At 46.3% G+C, this 25432-nt stretch overlaps 1 protein-coding gene across 1 annotated transcript; it reads left to right on the top strand.

Annotated features, from left to right (window-relative positions):
- The first annotated feature begins 1992 nt into the window (after positions 1-1992).
- Rpf2 (ribosome production factor 2 homolog) lies at positions 1993-24924 on the top strand. Its single transcript, XM_051175556.1, has 10 exons — positions 1993-2021; positions 3552-3684; positions 7673-7710; positions 10529-10568; positions 13393-13474; positions 14806-14882; positions 15970-16069; positions 19233-19335; positions 22850-22994; positions 24552-24924. The coding sequence occupies exons 1-10, from the start codon at positions 1999-2001 to the stop codon at positions 24729-24731; spliced, it is 921 nt and encodes a 306-aa protein (XP_051031513.1). The 5' UTR covers positions 1993-1998; the 3' UTR covers positions 24732-24924.
- The last annotated feature ends 508 nt before the right edge of the window (positions 24925-25432 follow it).

The following is a 25432-nucleotide window of genomic DNA, read 5'->3' as shown; positions in this document are numbered from 1 at the left end:
CAGCTTACGAAGTGGCTACAAACGGGACGCTCCTACAATCCCTTTCTCACGTTCAACCATTTGCCGTTAAGATAGGTCACAGAGTTGAGGAAAGGACCCGGAAAAGTTTACTAGATTTTTCTTGCTTATTTATCATGAGTTAATGTCTTATATAGTCCAGTCTGACCTTGAACTTGTCTGCTGAGGGTGACCTTTAACTGATCCTCTTTGGAAACAGCCAGATGGAGAGACTGCATAGAGCCAAGTGGGTGTTCCGTCTTTGAAAGGCACCCTCTCAGAACCCCCACATACCGAAGACAGACTCAGGGTCCTGGGCTGGAGCTTTTGTAGCCACTTCATTAAGGATGGTCGGTGAAGTCACTGGCCCCATTACAACTGCTGTCCTTTTACCACTCCTGATGGCTGAAAGCTCCACGTTGTTTCTTTAATTCAGCGCAGGAGTCTGAGTTCTATAGTAAGTGCTATGTCACTGACACAGCCCAGCATGCACCATGCAGACATGCAACTTTTGACAGCTGTCAGTGAGGAGCGATCACTGTCAAAGGTGGATCCCTGGGCGAGTGAAGGTGGCCCGGAGAAGAGCGATCCGGGGAGAGAGCCCGGGGATTAGAGAGGCCCCGAGACCAGGAACGTTCCCTAAGAAGGTACAGGCTCGGGAGAGGGCTGGCACAGAGTGACAGGCGGGTGCTGAGGAGAAACCACAGCGCCGAAGGAGAGGAGTAGGGAGCAGGTAGAAGGCCAGGATTCCCAGGACCCGGGAGAGGTTAAAGAGGTGGAAGCCAGGATGTCAACACCACCTGCCATCATTTATTCCAATATGCAAAAAGATGCATTTCCTGGAGTGGCAGGACATGCCTTCAATCTTGGCAGGATAGACAGTTAATCTCGACTGCCCATAAGCAAAGGCAGCGTTACAAGTCCCACATCAGCGTGGGCAACAGCTCTATGCCAGCTTTCGCTGCATGTCAAGATCCTCCCCCAAACAACACAGAGAAGCACAGACCTTAACACAGCAAAGTAGGTGCTGGACAGTGGTGGCGATGCCTTTAATCCCAGCACGAGAGACAGAGGCAGACAGAGCCCTGGGTTTGAGATCTACAGAGATAGTTCCAGAACTACGTAGAGAAACTCTGCCTCAAACCAAAAACTGGTAAGTTAGGCCAGGTGTGGCCTCAAATGCCCAGATGCAGAAACCGGAAGGATTCAACTGTGAATTCAAGATCCTGTGGTCTACATAGCGAGACAAAGCAATGTAGGGAAGCCGTGTCTTAAGACAAACCCAGAGCCTAGTAAGCTAAAGCCCCACGCCGTGAGAATCAATTCAATAACTGGCAAGTCCAGCCCGTGGAGCTGGATTGAAGGGACAAGCGGAAGCGCAGGCGAGCACTTTGAAGTAATAAAAGTATCTTGAACTTGGATAGTGGTGGTGGTTGCAGGTTTTTTTGTTTTTTTTGTTTTGCTTTTTGCTTTCTTTCTTGAGATGCAGCCCTGGCCGGCATCTGGAGCCTGATCCCCCCGCCTTCATCTCCAGAGTAATGACTCGCCAGTGAGACCGCGCCTCACGCAGCTTCCGGCCCTGCCGGAACTGCTGTGTCACAGGCTCTTCCGGGCTCGCCCCCACACCGAATTACACCTGCACAGCTACGTGCCAACACCGTGACTAACCCCGGGGGCCAGCCGTGACCTCGGTGTTTGAAGCAGAGGGGTCAGCGCGTTTCCCCGATCTCGCAGCTGAGCCATTTTTGCAATTATCTGAGTGCCGCGCCTGTCCGCGTCCCTAGCGTCCGGTCTCCTCCCCCAAACACTCGCCTGCAGCCGGAACCACGCTCGGTAACCAAGGGAACCGCCAGGACGCCACGCCCTCCCAAGATGGCCGCCGGCGGGGCCGTCTCAGGAAGTCGTGTCCCGCGCTTCCGGCACCGCCTCTTCCGGCGCGGGCGGCGGCTTCGCGGAAGTGAGCGGCGCACGTGTGCTGGCTGGGGAAGCGGTCCCGCGGCGATGGACGCCTTGGATAAAGTCGTGTAAGTGTGCGTGCGTGCGTGCGTGCGCGCGCGGCGGCGGCGCGTGGACCCAGGTCACCCCGCTGCGGCCGTCGCGGTGCGGGAGCAGGGTCTGCAGCAGCAGGGGCGGCTCAGGCCTGCACGCGAGCCCAGCGAGCCCATCGCCGAGGGACGCCGTCTTTCCCGCCGCCCCCGCCCCGATTGTCGGGACGGGGTTTCTCTGCAGCCCTGGCTGTCCTGGAACTCGCACCGTAGACCAGGCTGGCCTCGATCTCACAGATCCGCCCGTCTCTGCCTCCCCAGTGCTGGCATTAAAGGCGTGCGCCACCAACGCCCGGCCCAGTTTTTTGCTTTTTAAATAGCTGGGCAGTGTAAACGACAGTTGCGCTTTAGTCGCTAGATCTCGTGCACCCACTGTGCGTCGCTACTGAAGCCACCAAGGTGCTGTTTACATTGATTGCAGGTTGGTGAGGTTGATTGGAAAAGACACGGACTACAGAGTGTATGGCTGTTAGCGCTGTATAAACTTGGTTTCATTTAATAAAGGATGCATCTTGAGTGACCAGCAAATGACTGGCTACGTGGCTTTACGCATGGCATTTCATTGGAGGACAATTTTTCAATCCTATGTGGGAAACGAAGGTGTATGTATATTGTTTATTCCCTCCCTCCCTGCCCCAACATTGGAAGATGGGGGTTATAGTTAATTAAGAGAAGAGATGTTTTGTTAATAGATGGCATGAAACTGTTTGAAAAGCACCATTTTACCACAGAGGAGGCAAAGATGAATCCTTCTAAACAGAAATGTATAATAACACCCTATTACTGCCCCGCCATAAAAACAGGATAACTTTTTTTTTTTTTTTTTTGGGTGATGGGGGTTGTAGACAAATTTTTATGTCTAATTCTTTTTGTTGTTGTTTTTGTTTGACAGGGTTTCTCTGTGTAGTCCTGGCTGTCCTGGAACTCGCTCTGTAGACCAGGCTGGCCTCGACCTCACAGAGATCCACCTGCCTCTGCCTCCTGAGTGCTGGGATCAAAGGTGTGGGCCACCACCGCCTGCCCTGAAATTTACTTTTATTTATGTATGTGTGAATGCTAGCCCACAGAAGCCAGAAGAGAATGTCAGGTCCTCTGGAGCAAGAGTTGCAATCCGCCTCCATGTGGGTGCTAAGAACCAACCCTGATTGTCAACAGGTGCTCTTAATCTCTCAGCCCCAGAACCCTTTCATGCCTAATAATAAGAGGGTTAGAAAAAAGCAGTACTAAATCAATGTGGAAATATCAAAAGAAAGTTTTCGTAAGGAACCAAAAGCTGGCAAAACACACATTTAACAGTAATGATAAAATACCTTTGCCAAGATCTCTGAAAAGGTGAGTGTTTTTATGTTGTTCTTTAATGATGAAATCCCACTTGATGGCTGCGAATATGATATCTGTTGGGTTTTTATTTATTTATTTATTTATTTATTTTGGTCATCACTCAAGTTGTAGGTATGTCATATGACAAGAATGCGTAACTTATTATGAATTGTGTTTCCTTTTGAACAGAAAACCTAAAACAAAAAGGGCTAAGAGATTCCTTGAGAAGAGGGAACCAAGAGTCAGTGAAAACACCAAGCACGCCATGCTGATTAAAGGGGGAAACGCCAACGCGACCGTGTCACAAGTGCTCAGAGACGTGGTGGGTGCATGGACTGCTGTTTCAGCTCTGACTGGCTTGTATTTTATGTACATTGGGCTTTTGCCCAAATCTATGTCGGTGTGAGGGTGTCGGATCCCCCGGAGCAGGAATTAAGGACAGTTGTGAGCTATTGTGTGGGTGCTGGGATTGAACCCAGGACTGGAAGAGTAGTCAGTGCTTTTAATTGCTGAGCCATCGCTTCAGCCCCTTGATTCTGTATTTTTAAACTAAGTATCTGTGTGGGTGTCCATGGAGGCCAAAGGCCTTGGGCCCCTGTAGCTGGAGTTACAGATGACTGAGCCTCCTCATGTGCTGGGGAAACTGCAAGAGGAATTCGTCTTTCTAGCCAGGTCAGTTTGCTTAAAACAAGAAAGCCATGTGTGGTGGCACACACCTTTAATCCTGTCCTGGTCTACAGAGCTAGTTCCAGGATAGCCAGGGATACACACAGAAACCCTGTCTCAAAAAACCAAAACAACAAAACACAGGGTCTCACAATGTAGTCCAGGCTGGCTCTGAGTATTCTTTTAAAGTAAGGTTGTGCTATTGAGGAACTTTCGAGTATACAGAGTTGGGTCAGGTGTGATAGGATTGTGACATCTTAAGATCCAGCCCTAGGGGCTGGATAGATGGCTCAATGGTTAAGAACACTAGCTGCTCTTCCAGAGGGACTGAGTTTAATTCCCATCAACCACATGGTGGCTCAACAACCATCTGTAATGAGATCTGATGCTCTCTTCTGGCCTGCAGGCATACATGCAGGCAGAACACTGTATATATAATAATATATATATATATATATATATATATATATATCATGTAATAAATAAATCTTTAAAAACAAAGATCCAGCCGTAATATAATGGAGTACTACTCAGTGGTAAGAAACAATGGCATCCTAAAATTTGCAGGAAAATGGACAGAACTAGAAAAAATCATCCTGAGAGAGTTAACCAGACCCAGAAAGACAAATATAGTATGTACTCACTCTTAAGTGGATACCAGATAAAAAGCAAAAGATACCCAGCCTATAATCCACATCCCCAGAGAAGCTAGAACCTTCTTCCAGAAACAAATGGAAGCAGATGCAGAAATCCACAACTAACCATTGGGCCAAGCTTCTAGAGTACAATCCAAGTGAGGGAGAAGCGATAATATGAACAAAGGAGTCAAGACCATGATGGGGAAACCCCCAGAATCAGCTTCCCCGAGCTAGTGAGAGGTCACTGACTCAGGTCTGACAGATGGGAACCTGCATAAGACTGAACTAGACTCCCTTATACAGGTGACAGTGGTGTGACTGGGACAATATCTGAGGCCACTGGCAGTGGGTCCAAGACCTAACTCTACTGCACAGACTGACTCAGTGGAGCCCATTCTGTATGGAGAGATAGCTTGCTCAGGGCAGACACAGGGGTGTGGGGGTGGGGAGGTGCTTTGGTCCTGCCTCAACTAGCTGATGGGAGCAGATGGGAGGTGGGGCGGGGAGATGGAGGAGAGAAGGGAGACCTGGGATTGAAATGTAAAAAATACATTAATTAAAAAAACAGACACATCAAAATAAAAAAAAGATTCAGCCTTAAAGAAGAGCTGGAGTTGGGAGGGACAGGGGTAAAGAGATGCTGAAATTAGAAGCCATTTGTCTGTGAGTCTACTTGTAAGGGTGCTTAAAGCCTAGTTCTCTGGGTGAATTTTTATTTATTTGGGTCCTGCCTCCCTTTACACAGGATCTCACAGTGTAGCCCTGGCTGACTTGGAGCTTATTGTGTAAGGTGGGCTGACTTCTACCTATTGGGTGCTGGGATGTGAAGGGGTTTCTCTGGCTTTGGAGCCTGTTCTGGAACTCACTCTGTAGACCAGGCTGGCCTCGAACTCACAGAGATCTGGCTGCCTCTGCCTCCAGAGTACTGTGATCAAAAGTGTGCACCATTACCGCTTGGCCTTATAACAAATCTTTTAGTTTGGCTTATGGGCGTTTTTAAAAATTGGTTATTGTGGTTATTGTGCCTGCATGTATGTTTGTGCACCACTGATGTTCCTGGTGTCAATAGAGTTCAGAAGATGGCTTCAGATCCCCTGGAACTGGAATTACAGAGCTAGGATTACCATGTGGGTGTTGGGACTTGAACCTGGGTCTCTAGTGAGCAGCCAGTGCTTATAATCACTGAGCCATCTCACCTGCTTCTTGTTTATACACAGTTTATTAACTAATTTGTAAGCTGAAATCACTCTTATTACTATATGTTCTTTCAGCAATACTAGCTATTCTAGATTCTGAGAATGAATACACGGGACAGAGGAGACAAACATTGTTTGTGGTGCAGTGAGTGCTGTGCTGGAGGTGTGCTCAGCGTTGAGTGGGAAATAGTTAGAAATGACTGTTGTCGGGGAGGTAGATAATCAGAAATTCAGTGTATATGGAACTGAGTTCAGTACGGGCTGACGAGACTAACAAGAACAAAGAACTCACTTTGGAGGAAGGGACCCACACACACGGAGGGTTTCCCAGAAATGGTATGTAGCAAACAATCATATCGAAGGGAGCTAATCACAGGCGGGCTTCCCAGAAATGACACATAGCCTGCGTTTTGAGGGAGGAGATGAAACACGAAAAGAAGCTGGGGGCTTCCAAGACCGAGGAGAAATGGGACCCACTCGGAGAGCCACGGGTAGCCAGGACGGCCAAAGGAAAGTGGGCTACACAGCTAGAGAAGGCAGCGGACTGTACAGGAGCATGGGGCTGGAGTTTATGCTGAACCTGGGAGGCTTCTGTTTGTGGTGAGTGCTGTGGTGTGTGGTTCTAGAATTGGAATCCATGGCAAGTGCTGCCACTGACTTATACCCGTCAGTGCAACCTATTGGTCTTGCTAGGGAAGGCTGGGGGCCAGTGCTGTGAGCCAGGGAAAGACTGCTGTGTGATGGTGGCAGTAAAACTGACAGCTGGGCGGGGCGCAGGCCGTTAATCCCAGCATTCCCAGGCAGATCTTTGAATTCAAGGGCAGCCTTGTCCACAAAGTAAGTTCTAGGACAGCCAGGGCTACACAGAGAAACAAATGATGAATGAATGAAACTGAGAGCTAGTTAGAATAGACATGGAGGGCATAGGTTTTATGTAGGGCTGGAAGGGTGGCTCAATAGTTAAGAGCACTGGCTGCTCTCCCAGAGTTCACAGGGTCAAGTTCTGGCACCCACACGGCAGCTCACAACCATCTGTAACTCCAGTTCCAGGGGATCCAACACCTCTTCTGGTCTCCATGGACACCAGGCAGGCATGAGGTGCACGTACATACATATATGCAGGCAAACACACATACATATAAATCACTTAAAATCAAATATCAGCTTAGAGAATGTATCAGATAGGGCAGGTTTGGAGGGGAAGGCGGTGATGCTCAGCAGACGTCATTTTCCTGCTTCCCTTTAACCATGTAGGCTATAGCAGTTGGACGCAGGTCTTCGGGCGTGCTGGCAAGCTTCATACCCTCTGTCTTTGAACGTTCAGTCCTTTGTCTTCTCCTTCTGAGCCCTGGGATTGCAGATGTGAGCTACCATGTCTAGTCTGGCTCCGTCATCTTTTCCAGAAATGTTTATCTGAATATTGTGGTAGGGAGAGGAAGCAGCCTCTCTCCTTCCCAATGACTACACAGTTAAGTAAGTGCTAAGAGCAGGGCAATGTTACAGAGCATCACATGTGGCCGTTGTCAGCAGAAGGCGACAGTGCTCCTTACACCCAGACATGGAAACTCTGGACTGAGAATCATCAAATGTTTACTAAACATGATGCCACACCTGTAAGCCCAGGCCTCAGGAGGCAGATTGGCAGTCAAGGCAGCCCAAGCTACATAGTGAGGCCCTGCCCTCAGCCCTGAATGGGAACAGCTGATGGGACAGCTCGTGAGTGAAATTCCAGTGTTTGAATGACTGAAGCAGGAAGATCGCCGTGACTCCTGAATGCTTTGTTGAGAAAGTTTAAAATTATGTCTTACAGTATGCACTGAAGAAACCATTCGGAGTTCTGTATAAAAAGTAAGTCGTATCATTATTACTCATTTATTTAGTTGTAAAAGTAACAACTGCTTTATGGAAGAAAAACCATTTGATTAAATGACCATCCACTCTCCCTCCCTCCTTTCCTCCCTCTCTCCTTTCCTCTCTCCCTCCTTCCCTCCTTTTTCGAGACAGGGGTTCTCTGAGTAACAGCTTTGGCTGTCCTGGCAGTTGACCAGGCAAAAACTCAGAGATTCTCTGCCTCTTCCTCCCAAGTGCTGGAATTAAAGTGCTCAGAATGTTCTTGTGTAACTGTAATATGCACATGCCTTATTTTGAAATGATTACATATGCAGGAAACTTGTAAGAATTACTAGAATTCCTGTATGTCCTTCATTGCCGGTGTGACATCTTGAATTATAATAGTGCAATTACTCTTAAGTGGGGAATTGACGTTGCTATGGTTATATGAAGTAAATTGTTGATTTATTGACTTGGCTCTTTCTCTAGTTTCCACACTGCTTTTAGTTGTGTTTCTCTGGTCTTAATTCTTAGCCCCCTTGGCAGTATTGGGGATTGAACCCAGGGCTTTGCCACTGAGGGATGTCCATCCCCAGTCATCGTCTTCTGTGGTGTGTGTGATGCATATGTGTGGTCCCGTGTCCCGTGGTGCAGGTGTGGAGGGCAGAGGACCGCCTTGTGCGGTCCAGGAGGCCCTGGGGATTGAACTGATGCCCTTAGGCTTTCAAGGAAGTGCTTACCCCTTGAGCTGCCGCTGGTCCCACCCTTTGTCTTTAATGTCAAAGTCTTTGGTGGCTTTCTCTCTGTTTCTCCATAAAGTTACTATGTTTCCCTTTGTAGTTAGTAAATACCTAGGGTAGATACTTCAAACTGTGGGAGTACAGTTCTCTCTCATCATTTCTTGGAAGTGGACCGCTGACTTCCCTGGAATATACAATCTGTGGATACTCCATCCAGTCCTGAGTATAAACTGGCATGGTAGCTTCATAACCTATGCACAGCTTCAGTTGTCTCTCATTATTACTGTGTAAATACTGGGTGCAGAGCGAATGCAAAGAAACAAAGGTCTTCCAATGTTGGGTGCAGATGCAGCACCCTCCCCAAATATTTCCTATGCACAATTGCATGAATCCGTGGATGCTAAATATACAGATTCTGAGGGCTCTGTCCCATTTCTTCCAGGAAACGTAGCTGTTACTTATTCTGTCTGCAGTGTCTGTATGTGCAGTCATAATGGTTGTTAATGTTCTAGTGTCCTGTCTGTGTGTCAAGTCAGAATGGTTGAGATGCTCTAGTCACCTCTTTCTGCTTGGAATAGTGAAGGAAAAAGCTGTCTATCCCTTTATTTTTAAGTCACTTAACTCAGTGTGGGTTCAGTATGCTCCTGAGGGTTATAATACATGCTGCTATTGGTTCCCAGCAAAGTCCAGTCTTAGCCTCACAATGGCCTTTTGAACATTTAAAAAAAGAAAAGTTAAGAAACAGATGGCTCTGCAGATCACATTTCCATTATTCCTTCTGTGTATAGTCTGTGTTCTTTTACTGATAATGTTCCTTCTTTGGTTTTGGTTTTTAGGGTGGTTTGGTTTTGGTTTTTGAGAAAGGGTTGCATATGGTCTAGACTGGCCTCTTAACTCCTGGTCCTTGTGATTGACTTCTCAGGTGCTAAGGCAATGCCCAGCTCCGGTTTTACCGATTTCACACCTGTTCACTCTCTCCCACGCTCCAGCAGTTGCTTGCCTGCCTCTTATGTCTGGATGTGCTTCTGTGTGTTTCAGGGTCTCTCTGCTTTGGGGGTGGGAGGTGCTAGAGATGAGATCCAAGGCCTACGCTTGCTAGACAGATCCTCTACTAGCTAGGCTTTGTGTGCTCTGCTCCCTCTTCTTTTCCCATACTTTTAAACTGTAATTTATTTAACTTTATTTTATGAGTATCAGTGTTTTGTCTGCATGTATGTCTATGTGAAGGTGTCAGATCCCCTGGAACTGGAGTTACAGATAGTTGTGAGCTGCCACATGGGTGCTGGGAATTGAACATGGGTTCTCTGGAATAGCACTCAGTGTTTCTAACCTCTGAGCCATCTCTCCAGCCCCCATTCTACTCCCTCTTAAAATAGTGTGTGTGTGTGTGTGTGTGTGTGTGTGTGTGTGTGTGTGTGTGTGTGTGTTTGCCCATGTGCATATATATGAAGGCCTGCCCAGGCCAGAACGCGTCCATCCCATCACACAGGGCTGAGGTGAGCTGCGTGTTGTGGATTCTGTGACTGAACTTGTTAAGTAGTCTTAAATGCTGAGCCACTGTTCTAGCCCAGCTCTCTTTTTGTTTGGTTTGTTTTTCAGACGGGGTTCCTCTAAGTAAAGTAGCTCCGGCTGTCCTGGAGCTCGCTCTGTAGATCAGGCTAATCTTAACCTCAGAGATCCACCTGCCTCTGCCTCCTGAGTGCTGGGATTGAAAGCGATTGGTTGTGTTTTTGTTGTATGCCAGTTGCCCTTGGAGGCCCTGGGACTGGAGTTCTAGAGGGCTGTGAGCCACCAGGTGGGTGCTGAGAATTGAACCCAGCTGGGCTCTCTGGAAGAGTAGACAGTGTCCTTAACCAGCGAGCCATCTCTCCAGGGTTCCTCACCCTCCTTTTGGGTGGCTTGTTTGGGACAAGGTCTCACTCTGCAGCCCTGGCTTGTCTGGAATTCATAGATAGCTACGTTCTTCTACTCCCCAAATGTTGTGTCCTAGTGTCTCATTCTTTTAATCATTTGAATATAAAATTGCTGATTATCCGATGTAACTGAATGTACTCATTAACATTACTAAAACTGGAGTCACTTTTTAATATTTTTAGGAAAAATATTACAAGACCATTTGAGGATCAGACATCACTGGTAAGTACGAGACTTTAATAGAGCTCATGTGGGCGGGGCTGGTGTGTGTGTGGGGGGGGTGAGTGGTAATGGTGCTGGCTCATGCTTGTCTAGCATGCCCAATGCTCTGGTTCCAATCCCCAGTTCTCAGAAACAACAGAAGTGTAAAAGTGACTCCTGATGGACTCATGTTGAACTCCTAATGTGTTATCTGTTATCTTTCCCTTTTAAGTTAGAAATCCTGTGTGTGTGTGTGTGTGTGTGTGTGTGTGTGTGTGTGTGTGTGTGTGTTTCTAGCCTTCCTCCCAGTGGGTTCTGGGAATTACACTCAGGTTACTAGGCTTCTCACCAAACATTCTACCCACTAAGCCATCTCTCCCACCTGAGGATTTAAAAGATATGGCTATTATTAAAAGATAGAGTTGCTGTTGTTATTATTATCATCAGATACTCTTTGTTGTTTTTGAGACAGTCTCTGTTATATAGCTCTCTGACTGTCCTGAAACTGTGTAGACCAAGCTGGCTTCAAACTCTTTCTGCCTCTGTCTCCCAAGTACTGGGATTGCAGGCATGGGTCACCACTGTCTATGCGGTGGTGGGGATAGAGCCAAGGGCTTTGTACATGCCAGGCAAGGAGTCTGCTAACTGAGTCACATCCCCACCCCTCTTGATAGTTTTAATGAAAAGAAAACCAAAACAAACAAACAAAAACCCCAAAACTTAATATCTAGAAAGGGAGTGTAGTTGAACTTTCTTTGGACTGCCGGCTCCCAAATAATGACACCGAGACTTAATCTGCAGAGGGTGACTTGGAATGTATGGTCCTCTTTCCTCTACTTCACAAGTACTAGTATTAAAGACATTTAGCACCACACCCGTCAGGAGACTTTTTACAGAACATTGCCTTAGAGCATGAATATATTTTAAAGAGTTTTGTTTTTAATTATAAGTGCATGTGTGTGGGTCTGTGCACATGCGAGCCAGTGTGCGGGCACCAGAATCATTGGGTCCCCTGGAGATTAGAGTGCTGGGAACTGAATCAGGTCCTCCAGCAGACAGCACTGATGAGCGGCATCTGTAGCCTGACCATAGTTTTGAGCTCTTATGTGTAAGAGTGACATCAAATGACATCTCACAACCTGGGTGGGATTTTGCAAGCCTTAACTATTTCTGATAAATTAATTCTCAGGAACGTTGGTTTCTTGGACATTGTAAGGTTCACGGCCTGAATTCTTTTGAGATAAGAGTTTCCATGTATCCCTGGCTGTTCTAGAACTCACTGTGTAGACCAGACTGGTCTCACTCACAGACATCTACTTGCCTTTGCCTCCAGAGTGCTTCAATTAAAGGTGTGCACCATCACACCCTGTCCAGCCTGAACTCTTGACTTTTCTAACTCACTTCTTCACACTGGAAGTGGGTGGGCTCCACTTGCTTCTGCATAGAAACTTCCTGAATGATAATCAGGTTAGGAGCGTAACAGCCAGTGTGTGTGGCAAGGGATAGGCTGTGGGGTGGAGACTGGAGAGTGACATGGAGTGTTAATGGATTGTTCCTGTTGTACCTGTTCTTTGATCCTTTTCATTGATTTTGAAAGGTTTCTAGCTGATTTTGGACTAGACGTGTTGAATCTGATTTGTACACATGTGTACACACATGTGTTTGTATGTGCAGGTAAGCCAGAGGTTGATAGTAGGAGTCTTTTGCCCTCCATCTTGTCTTTTGAGACAGGTCTGTCACTGAACCTGTAGCTCACCGTTTTGGTCTGGGGTGACTAGCCAGAATTGCTTGTCTCTGCCACCCCAGAGTTGGGGTTCCAGGCATGTGCTGCCATGCCTGGTCTCTGGATCTAAGTTTTATGTTAGGAATAGTGACCCCAGTAAGTGGAGCCAAGTGTGTAGGATGTAGAATGAAAGCATAGGACTATCTAGGATTGAAACCTTCACATTTCTACTTTCAAATCTGTAATGGAAGCCAATAAATACTTATTAAAATTTTTGTTTTGAGACTGTCCTGGAACTCACTCAGAGATCCACCTGCCTCTGTCTCCCTAGTGCTGATGATACTAAAGGTGTGCACCACCACGTCTGGCCCAAACAGTTCTTATATTGGAATATCCCGGCCAGTTACAAACATCGCAGCCAGCATGCTGCACATCTGTGGCTCCCCTGTGCGTGCTGAGATGTGCTGTTGATGATAGCAGTAAGTTGAGTGAGTACAAGGAGTCACTCAGTAAATGAAACACAGAAGTACTGCATAATTGAAATCAGACAGGCAGACAGATGGTTCTTTATTTTAGCTTTTAAATTCATTTTTTCTGATTTGGACTACTTAGTTAAATGATTCAACATTTCAAGACTAAAACTACATGAAAGCTATGAAGTTAATATAGGAAAGACCACTATATGTATTTGTACGGATATACAAATATGAACATGTAAATGTCTGTTAAAATTAATTTTTTTATGGCTGAGTGTTTGGCATCACGTGTGTGTCTGTGCCCTTGGAGGTCAGAAGAAGGTGAAGGATGGTTGTGAACTGCCATGTGGATTCTGGGGATTCTTGTTCAAAATTGCTCTTAACCTCTAAGCCATCTCTCCAGCCCCTTCTGTATATACTTACCGAATTCATTACATTTTCATTAGCTTCTGTTGGGAGAGTGGGGTCTCCTCTGTGAGATTAAAGGTAAGGTTGGTTGGTTGGTTTGAAGACAGGCTCTTGCTATGTAGCTTTGGCTGACTCGAATTCACAGCATTGCTTCCGTCTCAGCCTTCCAAATGCATGAGCCACCACATCAGGCCAGGCTAAGACTCTTCAATGGTCTTTGTTTTTTTCTTTTAAATAGGAGTTCTTTTCAAAGAAGTCAGACTGTTCTTTATTCATGTTTGGCTCCCATAATAAGAAGAGGCCAAATAATCTAGTAATAGGTGAGTGTTGTTGTTTGACATGGGGTCTTACTTTGTAGCTCTGGCTGGCCTAGAACTCACAGAGATCCCCTGCCGCTGGGCGCTGGAATTGATGGCATGTGGCACCACTCTGTTTTTACTCATAGAGTCAGCTTCATGCCTCAGGCGACTGCTGTTTCCAGGGTTTACTGTCAACCAGAATGCTCAAAGTAGTTTCTGTTGCTGCTGTAACCTTGTGACACTGGGTCCTTTGTTTTTGGACTGTAGTCTACCTCCGTGGTAGACCCCTTGCCCAGCCTTTTGAAGGCTAGGTTTGGAACCTTAGCATCACCGGTGGCATCAGTCAGCATTGCCCCCAGCCCAGGGAGATGAGGAAGAACGTGAAGTAGTTCTTGGTTAGTAATCTTAGAGCACCGCTGCTAACATCTTTGGAAAGCAGTTTTTAAACAGGAAGCGTGGGTTCCTGGTGCTCCGTTTATCTATTCATATATTCTATGTGTGTTTGTGTGTATGCAAACCACATGGAGTTCATATATTCTATGTGTGTTTGTGTGTATGCAAACCACATGGAGTTACAGGAAGTCATGACATGGACGCTGAGAACCAGAGTCCTCCGGAAGAGCTCTCAGCCTCTGAGCTCTCTCCAGACCGTTATGTAATTACGGAGGGGATCTCTGTTTATCCCCAGGCTGGCCTGGGACTTGATATGTAGCTAGAGTGGTCTTGAGCTCGCCCTCTCGCCGCCCCAGTGCAGAATCGTAGGTGCTCGCTGTCACATCCAGCTCCCCGTTTTTCCATAAAGTAAAGGTGACGGGAGACGCCATTCTGTAAATACGCTTCTCGTATTGGTTAATGAATAAAGCCCTGTTGGCCAATAGGAAAGCAAGATAGGCGGGGCTAGGAGACGAGGAGAGAGGAAGTAGTAAAGAGATTCAAGACCAAGGATGAACTGGGTAGTACTCCAATCCCTCTCTCTGGTAAGATAAGACCACGTGGAAATACTTAGATTAATAGAAATGGGTTGATATTTAAGACAGAGCTAGCCAATAAGAAATGCTAGTAACAGGCTAACAGCTTTATATCTAATACAGCGTCTCTGTGTGTGTTATTTGGGGCTGGTGCGGCTGTGGGGCCAGGCTGCTGGGAAAACCTGCTCTTAACATAAAGGAGTTGGGCTCAATGCGAGAGTGTAAAGTTTTTCCTTGACTAATACCGTAACAGTGCAACTAACAATGTCTAAGTTTAAGAAGGGAGGGTGTAAGTTTGGAGAGGCAGAGAAGACACAGATAATTTGGGCCATATATGTTTGCTATTGGTGAAATCTCTGTGCTTAAAAATGCATTTCCTTTTAGGTCGTATGTATGACTACCATGTGCTGGATATGATTGAACTAGGTATTGAGAAATTTGTGTCTCTAAAAGATATTAAGGTAAGATACTAAGATACTGATCCTAAAACTAAATAGCATTTTAGTAATGTTCTTGGCTAATACTGGCATCTTGTGGTAAAAAGTACTTGTAGAATTTTATAGAAAAGAACCTCATGCAGAAATAACAATTTTACCTTTATTTTAAAAAAGGAAATGTGGGCTGAGCGGTGGTGGCACACACCTTTAGCCCCAGCACTCAGGAGGCAGAGGCAGGCCGATCTTTGTGAGTTTGAGGCCAGCCTGCTCTACAGAGTGAGCTTCAGGGAGAAACCCTGTCTCAAATCAATCAAACAACAACAAAAGAGGAATGTTTGTTTTTGAGGAAGGGTTCACTGTGGGCTTTGGCTGACCTGGAGCTTCCAGTGTAGACCAGGTTGTCTTGAACTCAGAGATTGGCTGCCTCTGCTACTTGAGTGTTGGGATGAAAGGCGTTCACCACACCAGGGCCAGATTTCCAAGTAGATTAAACCCAAAGGAGTTTAATTGTTACACTTTAGAGTTGTGCATATGGTAGATAAAACCAAGATTAGAGTTTAAGAGTTTAAGAGAAAGAATATTGTTTGTAATAAAGGTTGCTTCCGTGTAATCAAGGCTGAGCTTGAGCCCTCATGTTCCAAACATGCTGGGTTTGCAGGCATGCTCTGCTGTGTTTAGCTGGACTAGTGGGCTTTGAGGCTTGTGATGCGGTTAAATTATAGTAAATGTACATCTTGCTTGTTTCTTCAGCTCTCCTTTAAATAGGGGACAGACCTTGAAGGTTTAGTAGAATAACTAAACTAAATATCCTTCTGTGGCTTTGATAAAAGACTTTTGCCAGCTACTCTGTAGACATTAACTCCAGCTTCCTTGGGTTTAGGGTAGAACACAGTGACATCAGATTGGACCTGTGGGTTCAAAGCATGTCTTGCCATTTAAATGACATATGTGATTTTCTTGATACCGAATTGTGGCTGTAGCAACAATAGGTGAGATAGTATGTAAAAATGGTGAGATTATTTTATAACATGTATTGGCTACCTTGAAAATTGTCATATAAATTCTTTGGATTTCGGAGATTACATAATGATGGCGTTTCCTTTTTTTACAGACTAGTAAGTGCCCCGAGGGAACAAAACCCATGTTGATATTCGCTGGTGATGATTTTGATGTAACAGAAGACTATAGAAGATTAAAAAGTCTTCTTATTGGTAAGTATTGACGGAGCTCGTCTCATTAACAATTACAGCTGCTTTTGAGACCTACCTTTTCTGTAAGACTAAACTTGTTCACTTTCTTTCTTGTCTTCACTTCTCATCTTCACGCCCCCATCCTTTTTGTCCTACTGAGCTTGACGAGGCTGCGTTCATAAGCGTAGGAAGTGGTGGCAGGGCGTTTACAGGGACACGGGCGTTAGCAGCGGCTGTCCTACACCACCAAGCAACGCTCCTCCCCAGCAACGATTCACTGCCCGTGGTTCCGTAAGGCAGTTGGGGACCTCCGTAGTCCCTCCCCCATGTCCAAGTCATGCTTCTGTTACTGTGATAAACACCAACCAAAAGCAGCTTGGGAGGGGAGGGCTTACTTGGCTCATGTATTCTGTGTCACAGTCCGTTGAGGAAGCCATGGGCGAATGCCTCGTGCTGGCTTGCTCCTCCCAGCTGGCTTAGCCTGTTTAGCTGCCCAGGGATGGCACCTGGTACAGGAGTCACCGCTGACGACGGCAGAGTCCCAGCACTTCTCCCTTCCAGCTCTTTGAGTCTTTCTGTCCCTGCCCCCCACTTCCCTGAGCCTCGGATTTAAAACTGGGCATGCACACAAACATTCAGGAGGCAGTGTGACAGTAATACCATGTCCAGTCAGCATCAGGAGGGTTTTCTCCTGTGAGACACACGTCAGTTATGCTCAAGTCGTGCTACTGCTGCACCAGAGAGCAAGCCTTGCTCTGTGCATCCTAGCGTGGCATGCAGGGACCACAGTGAGTTAACCTTCACTCTTCGGGGGTGGGGCGCCACTCAGCTCTCGTAATCACACGGAGACTTACTATTACTACTTACTTGTTTCTAGCCAGCTTTTCTTAAGTCATCCCATCTACCTTTTGCCTCTGGGCTTTTACCTTTCCCTGTTCTTGTATATCCTGGTGTCCTGTCTCCTCCTTTTCTTCTCTCTTCCCTCTGTTTATTTTCTCTTCCCACCAGCCCCCCTCTCTCTCCTGCCCAGCTGTCGGCCATTCAGCTCTTTATTAGAGTAATTATATGTTTTAGGCAAAGTAACACAGCTTCACAGAGTTAAACAACTTAAAAGAATTCAACACATCTTTACATCATTAAAGAAATATTCTGGGGCTGGAGACATGGCTCAGAGGTTAAGAACACTGGCTGCTCTTCCAGAGGTCCTGAGTTCAATTCCCAGCAACCACATGTGGGCTCACAGGCATCTGTGATGATCTGGCCCTCTTCTGATGTATGCATACATGAAGGCAGAACACTGTACACATAATAAAATAAATAAATATTTAAAAAAAAGAAATACTCCACAGCGTAAAAGCATGTAACCCCTCTTTAACTGATACCCACAACATAAGACGATTGATGTCAGTTCTCCATAGCCTCACATAGCCAGCTAGTAGGGAGAGAGCTTCTGGCTAGTCACCTTGATTTCTCTGTGTCCTGTAACCAAAGCTTGTGGTGTCTTCAGCAGTGATGTGTTACCTAGTTCTGGTGGGCAACTGTCCACAGTGGAGTAGCCTGTATTATTTAAGGTGAGGGAATAGTTTTAAAACTTTTTTTGTTCTTTGCCCTAGGTCATTTTTGAAAATTTGGTTGCATATAAATTGTGTACTTGACTTTAAAAATCTGAGGTCATCAAAGGATGATCATCATAATAGACATGTTGAGACACAAAAAGCTCTCATATTTCCTTGTGATTGTTTATACTTGTATTACTGGGATTATAATTTTTCAGGACTCATTGATAATGACTGGTTTTATTTTTGTTGTGTGGAGTATTGAACTCCTTATGACTGCTGGTCAAATGCTCCAGCCTGCACTTCTCCAGGCCTTGTTTAATTACATCGGGGTGTGTCAGGAGCTTTGTGGAGCTGTTCTTTCCGTCATTGCATAGGTCCTGGAGCTGGGAATCTACTGGGGGTGAACCCAGCACCTTATATATGCCAGGCAAGCCTTCCATCACCTTCCATCGATGGATTAACACTCAGTTGCTCTCTCTCTCTCTCTCTCTCTCTCTCTCTCTCTCTCTCTGTGTGTGTGTGTGTGTGTGTGTGTGTGTGTGTGTGTGTGTAGTATGTCTGAGTCTGATATGTGTCTGGGTGTGCATGTGTGTGGAGGCCAGAGGACAACTTTGTGGCATTGATCTGTCCTTCCTTCTTGGGTCCTGGAGATTGAACGCAGGTCTCTAGGCTTACTAACAAGCACACCTACTCACCGCGCCATCTCACCTACTTGGGATTGCTTTTCTTCATGGGGACCCTGCCAATGTTTAGGTTCTGTCTGTCTTAATGTTTATGGCTTTTTTTTTTTTTTAATCTTACTGTTCCTTGTATATAAAGATGATAGTTGCCAGGTGGTGGTTTCGCACACTGCAGGCGGATCTCTGTGAGTTCAAGGCCAGCCTGGTGTACAGAGCGAGTTCCAGGACAGCCAGGGCTGCTACACGGATCAAGATGACAGTAAACAAGGCATATTTTGGCGCATGCATTGGGTCAGGGTTCATCGAGTTCAGAATCACCCTCATGGTGAGGAAGCTGAGGATGGATACACTGACTTCTAGTTATTAACATGTGTCAGAACAAACTAAAGTAGGGTGACATGCTTAACTCTGGGTATAGTTCCACTGCTCCTGGGGTACACACAGGCACACTTTGAGGCTCTGGCTCTGGGGTAGCCTAGCCTAGTTACCAAGGGTACCGGGGAGACCCTGCTCCTGGCCCATGTGCATGTGATGGGGGACGTCCTTCTGTGTTTCTCTTATTGGTTAATGAATAAACCACACTGGCCAACAGAGGCAGGGAGATGGGCAGGAATGAATTTTTTAAAATAATGATTTATTTTCATTTTAGGTACTTTGGCATTTTGCCTGCATGTATGTCTATGTGAGGGTGTCAGATCCCTTGGTACTGGAGTTACAGACAGTTGGGAGCTGCCATGTGGGTGCTGGGAGTTGAACCTGGGTCCTCTGGAAGAGCAGCCAGTGCTCTTAACCACTGAGCCACCTCTTCAGCCCCTGTAACTGAATTTAGGCTGTCCTTGAACTCACAGAGGTCCGCCTGCTCTGCCTCCCAAGTGCTGGGATTAAAGGTATGTGCCACCACTGCCAGCTCGTTTTCTTTCCTGACAACTGAATGTGTACTTGCAGATTTCTTCAGAGGCCCCACAGTGTCCAACGTCCGACTGGCTGGACTGGAGTATGTTCTGCATTTCACTGCCCTGAACGGGAAGGTTTACTTTCGAAGCTATAAGTAAGTACGTTTCCAGGTGTTGTTCAGACTCTTCAGGAGTCACATTTCATTCTAACTCAAAGTTGGTTCCTGCCTAACGGGTCTGGAGAGTTTGCAGTTAGTAGTGGCAGGCACTGTGCCCTGACCCTCCATCCATCCGTCCTCCCTGCTGACCTTGGTCTGAGAAACTCACTTTTCCAGAGCCCCTGATCATCTCTGTGTGAGAGCCTGGTGTGTTTAGTGATCTGTGATCATCTCTTGAGAGCCCGGTGTGTTTAGTCATCTCCGGTGATCGTCTACCATGAGCCTGGTGTGTTTAGTGATCTCCCGTGATTGTCTCTCAGAGCCCGGTGTGTTTAGTGATCTGTGATCGTCTCTTGAGAGCCTTGTGTGTTTAGTGGTCTCCCTTCTGTGTGGTTCATCATTATTCTTGACTGGATTTAGAGCACCAAGCCACAGTCAAGCCAGACAAGGCAGTTTTCAGATTTTAAGTTTGAAAGCTGTAACAAAAAGCAGGTAAACTAATTTCTCCTCTAGCATGGGTTTCTACCATAAGCCCAATGCAACATTAATATGAGTAAAAACCCAACAAGCAGATTGTTTTGTTGCTTGGTTTGAGGTTTAGGCTGGCCTTGTATTTATTGTGTAGTCTGGGTAGACCTCAGACTTGGAGTCCTCCTGCCTCAGCTTTTAAGTGCTGGCATTCCAGGCCGGAACCACTACTCCCAGCCAGAGTGTGTCTTTATTGATGAGATACTGACGTGCTGAAATTACTCCTGTCCCAGTGGAAATGGCGCTGCTGAGGGACATGCTAGGCGTCAGCCCTTAGCGGCTTTCCTCGTGGTCTGCCCTTGCTGCCGGTGCGGATGACGGAGGAAGGTTGGTTGACCTTTGCCCTCCTCCACATCATGCAAGGGCAAACTGCATCGTGGGAGCACTCCTCTGACCCAGCGTCTGGAAGGCAGGGGCAGGTGGGTCTACCAGAGAGAGGATGGCTGAAGTCACTTTAGGGTCAGCCTGGCATCATTCATGGCACAATGTTTCAATTTTGAAATCAGAACCCCTCGTGTAGACTTTCATTTTGATTTGGGGACAAGGTTTCATGTAGCCCAGGCTAGCTTGGAACTTTGTGCATAGCCCAGCTGGCCTTAAATTTCTGACCTCTTGCTTCATCTGCAGCTCTGAAGTTAGAGACTTCTAGTGGTGATGCTGCTGTGTGCTTGCCGGCTCAGTGCAGAACAGTGTAGCTGTCGACGTTCACGCTTGAGCTCCCTAAGTGACATCACTGTTCACACTTGCTCTCCCTAAGAGATGCCAGTGTTCACACTTGCGCTCCCTAAGTGACCTCTGTTCACACTTATGATGTCAGTGTTCATACTTGTGATGTCAGTATTCACACTTGGCTCCCTAAGTGATGCTGTGCTTTTTGAATGAAGGCAGCTCTCTCATGGATTAGCAGATGTTTGCTCTGTAGCCCAGCCTGTAGCCCAGGCTGGCCTCAAGTTTAAGCTGTGTTTTGCCCTCCTAGGGCTGGGATGGTGGACATATGTCAGTGTGCCTAGCACTCACTTCATTTTCTCTTCAGAGAGGTGAAACACGTTTGTCTCTGTAGCCCTGGCTACCTTAGAACTCTGTAGACCAGGCTGGCCTTGTACTCAGATCTGCCTGCCTCTGCTTCCTGAGTGCTGGATTAAATCAAGGTGTGTCCCTCCATGCCCGGCTCCCTTTGTCTTCTGTGTTTCTGTAGCTCTGTTGTTGAACCCTCTGGTCTTTATGTGTTAGACTGCCTGGCTCATGTAATCTAGTGTAGGTGATTGTGATTCTTGCCGTGACCAGCAGTTGTGTCTTGGGCTATCTGCAAGTGTACTTAGGGTCCAGAGTCCCTGCTAGTGCCCCAGCACACGCCGGTGCTGCTGTTTGCTCTCCTGAGCCTTCCTTGATCGTTCTGTCCTTCTCATTACCCATGTTACCTTCTCCTTTGTGACTCTGTGCAGTGCTCTTCAGCTCACGTCTCCTTGCTGCCCCTTCTCCCCAGCATACCTTCTTACCTGTGGGAACATAACTGCTCTATCAAATGTGGTTGCTAAAGGTAATGTTCAGATTTTGGATCGGGTGGGTTTTCTTTTGTTTGTTTTTATTGAGACAGGGTTCACATAGTGCAGACGACCTGAGGTCATTGTACCAGAGAGAGGCCTGCATTTCCCAAGTGCTGGGATGACACCTGACACTTTGCAGGTCTTTCAGCTCTGTTTCTAGAATACCACGCATAAAACAGATGGGGTGTGAGGCCAGTTGTGTACCTGAGGGTAAAGAGAGGGATTACCAGTGGCGGGGAAGCAGGCGTGCAGGAGAGAAGTGGGTGCACACGGCGACCGCAGACGGCAGTGAGCGCCATTGACTTGTCGTTAATATGCTAGTAATACAAAGAAGATTTAGGGTCCCCTCCCCAGCGCACGGACACACATACACACATACATATATACATACACATGCATGCACACACACACACCATACACAGACACACATACACACATACATACACATGCATGTATTCACACACACCATACACAGACACACATACATATATACATACACATGCATGCACACACACCATACACAGACACACATACATATATACATACACATGCATGCACACACACACACCATACACAGACACACATACACACATACATATATACATACACATGCATGCACACACACACACCATACACAGACACACATACACACACACTCACACATGCGCGCACACACGCACCATACACAGACACACATGCACACATACATACACACACTCACGCACACATGCACACAAACTCTCAACACACTCATGCACACTCGCACACATACATACACACACACACCCCTCCCTCATTCTTCCTCTCCTGCCCTCTCAAGTATTTCCAGATTTGGAGTTATTTGATGTAGAATGTTGAAGACGTTGTAATTTTGTTGTAATTTTATTAGGATTTTTAGATTTACTACAGGCTATAGAAATCATTAATGTGCTGTAGGGAAAAGTTGACTTTGAATGGATTGACTTAACTCATAATGTGGGAGATGGGAATTTGTTAATATTTTAAACATACTCTCCTGGAACTCTCTATGTAGACCAGGCTGGCCTCAGACTCACAGAGCTCTACCTGCTTCTGCCTCCCAAGTGCTGGGACTAAAGGTGTGTGCACCACTGCCCCCCACTAAACATCACTGTTCAAAAGTCTAGTTACAGTTATTACTTTGGTGCTAGGTGTCAAACTTAGGGTTTTGCGCAAACATTACATGCCCTGCCACTGAATTATTTAGAAGTAAATTTTATACTTGTTGTTTCCCAGTAATATTGTGCCATTTCATTTCTGATTTTTAAAATGTAACCAAAGGATACTTGGTATGAATGTCTGAAGTGTCTAAGAAGATGCTTGGTCTTTGCAACTATTCCTGACCCTATTTAAAGCATAAGATATTTCGGAGGAGGACTTTTAAAAATAAACAAAGCAGCATTTCCCCCTGGTTCTCACAGGCTGCTGTTGAAGAAGTCTGGTTGCAGAACACCACGAATTGAACTGGAAGAGATGGGACCATCGATGGATCTGGTTCTGAGGAGGACACACTTAGCATCAGACGACCTTTATAAATTGTCCATGAAAATGCCCAAAGCTCTCAAGGTACATAACCGTGATGTGGTTCTGTGTTTATTTCTATATTTCACTCTTGCCAGGAAGGATTTGTGACACTATATCAAAAAGATATATGAATAAAATAGATAAAAAGAGTTAGGCTCAGAGCCAGAAAAGAACATTTCCGGACATTGGGGCATACGGAGTCGCAGAACCCAGGAGTCTAGTTTGACTGACAGTGTTCTCGTAGCCAGGACTGCCATTTTTGGCACAACCCGGACAGTGTGGCATCATGAAGACTGGGTTGGAACCTGTGTTTCCAGAGTAATAGCTATGTTAAATGTGCATCGACTTGTGGCCTAGTCTGGTCTTGAACTCGGGATTCTTCTGTCTCAGACCCTCAAGTGCATGCACTACCAGGCCCAGCTTTGTTTTGACTTTGACAGTGTTTCAAAAACAGCTAGAACGGCTAGAAAGATGACTTAGTGGTTTAAGAGCACTTGTGACTGTTGCAGAGGACCAGAGTTTGAGTTCTAGCGTCCATCACATCAGAGGTTCACAACCACCCATAACTTCCTATTGTGGCCTCCGTGGGCTCCTGACACATAACATACAATGAAATAAAAGAAATGTCATCACAAGTAGACACCTAACTCTGGGCTACTGGTACAGATTGAACTGACAACTACAACTTCTGGGGCACAGGAAACTTACTGCTGGATTTCCTGCCTGGGTCTACAACTGCCTTGCCCCAAATGAACACACAGACGCTATATTAGTTACTAAACTGTTGGACGCTGGCTTGGGCTTCTTATTGGCTACCTCTGTCTTAACTGTTAACCCATATCTATTAATCTATTTATTTCCATGTGGTCTTGGCTTACTGGAGAACGTCTTGCCCATCCTCTCTTCCTGGGCTCTATAAGACGACTCCTGTCTGCCTACCCTTCCCAGAATCCTCCTCTGGCATTCCCACTTAGCCTTCCTGCCCGGCCACTAGCCACACAGTGTTTTATTCATCAACCAATAATAGAAACCTATACACAGGACAACCCCATCAGAAACTGTCTTCATACATGACAGTGGACAGTGCAGTGACCTGATACCTTACCCAGAAGGCAGTGTTATCGGACATGGGGGAGGGGCCAGCGGTTGGCTCTGAGTGGGAATTTGCATTTTAAAGAAGTCCCATGATCCCTAGAGGAAAGGTGTGTAAGGCTGTGTCCTTTGTGTCATTGAGTCTTCACAATGGGAATTGTTACTAAGAGGTATGTACTAGATTTTTACCAGTATATGGTAAAAGGCCATTAAAAATCACACACACACACACCCATATATATATACACACCCATATATATATATACACACCCATACATACACACACCCATACATACACACACCCATACATACACACCCATATACACACACCCATATACACACACCCATATATATACACACACCCATACATACACACACCCATACATACACACACCCATATACACACACCCATATACACACACCCATATATATACACACACCCATATACACACACCCACATATGTATATGGATATATCACATACCTTTTTTTCTTTCTTGTTTCATAGCCAAAGAAGAGAAAGAATGTCTCCCAGGACACTTTTGGTACGACTTTTGGAAGGATTCATATGCAGAAGCAAGACCTGAGCAAACTACAGACCAGGAAAATGAAGGGGTTGAGGAAGCGACCTGCAGAGACAGGGTCAGAAGACGAGAGGAAAAAATCAAAGAGAATTAGGAGACATTAGTGGAAACTAACGGACGGGGCCACTTTCTTGGAATTTGTTTTTATGTGGCGGGGTGGAGTGTGACAAGACCTCACACTGTAGCCCAGGCTAGCCCCAGCCTCTCAAGTGCTGCAGCTACAGGCATACACCACCATACCCAGCACATTGTACATGTCTGTAACATAAATTATTACTTAAAGTTTTTAAAAGTTAATATATGTGTGCAAGCATGTGTGTCATGGTTTGGGTGTGGCCAGAAGACAGCCGTGGGATCTTATCCCCTGTGGGGGTTGAACTCAGTCACTCAGTTTGTCAGGCCCTATGGTAGGTTGGTACCTCTCCCCCCTCCCCCCCAGTTACTCCGCTGGCCCAACTTATTACCTATTGTTATGAACAGTAACACCCTACAAATTTAAATCAGGGTTTTCCCGGTGCCGTTGGGTCCCAGTGTACTCTCTCCAGATACTTCCCCTTGATCGTGTGAGAATGAGGGGCCACCTCACCTGTGGGCCAGACGGCGCTGAATACGGTAGCTTGGGCGAAGGGCGAAGGGAGGTGTGACGTCAGTGTGAGCTCTTGGCAGAGCTTTAGTGGAGGAGGGGGTTCTGAGAGAGGGCTGACCACACAGTGCTCGGGCTTACCCGGACACAGGAGGCTGGGATGTTAGAGACTGGGAATTCTCTACTGGTCATGTGTGGTGTGTTCTCAGGAAGGACTGCCTC

Source organism: Phodopus roborovskii, unplaced genomic scaffold (assembly GCF_943737965.1).
Source record: "Phodopus roborovskii unplaced genomic scaffold, PHOROB, whole genome shotgun sequence".
Lineage (NCBI taxonomy): Eukaryota > Metazoa > Chordata > Mammalia > Rodentia > Cricetidae > Phodopus > Phodopus roborovskii.
This window is presented reverse-complemented; position numbering and strand designations above follow the sequence as displayed.

Coding starts and splice junctions, on each gene's coding strand:
- Rpf2 (XM_051175556.1), top strand. CDS start 1,999: ATGGACGCCTTGGATAAAGTCGT. Junction 2,022..3,551: donor GACGCCTTGGATAAAGTCGT/GTAAGTGTGCGT, acceptor CCTTTTGAACAG/AAAACCTAAAACAAAAAGGG. Junction 3,685..7,672: donor CACAAGTGCTCAGAGACGTG/GTGGGTGCATGG, acceptor TATGTCTTACAG/TATGCACTGAAGAAACCATT.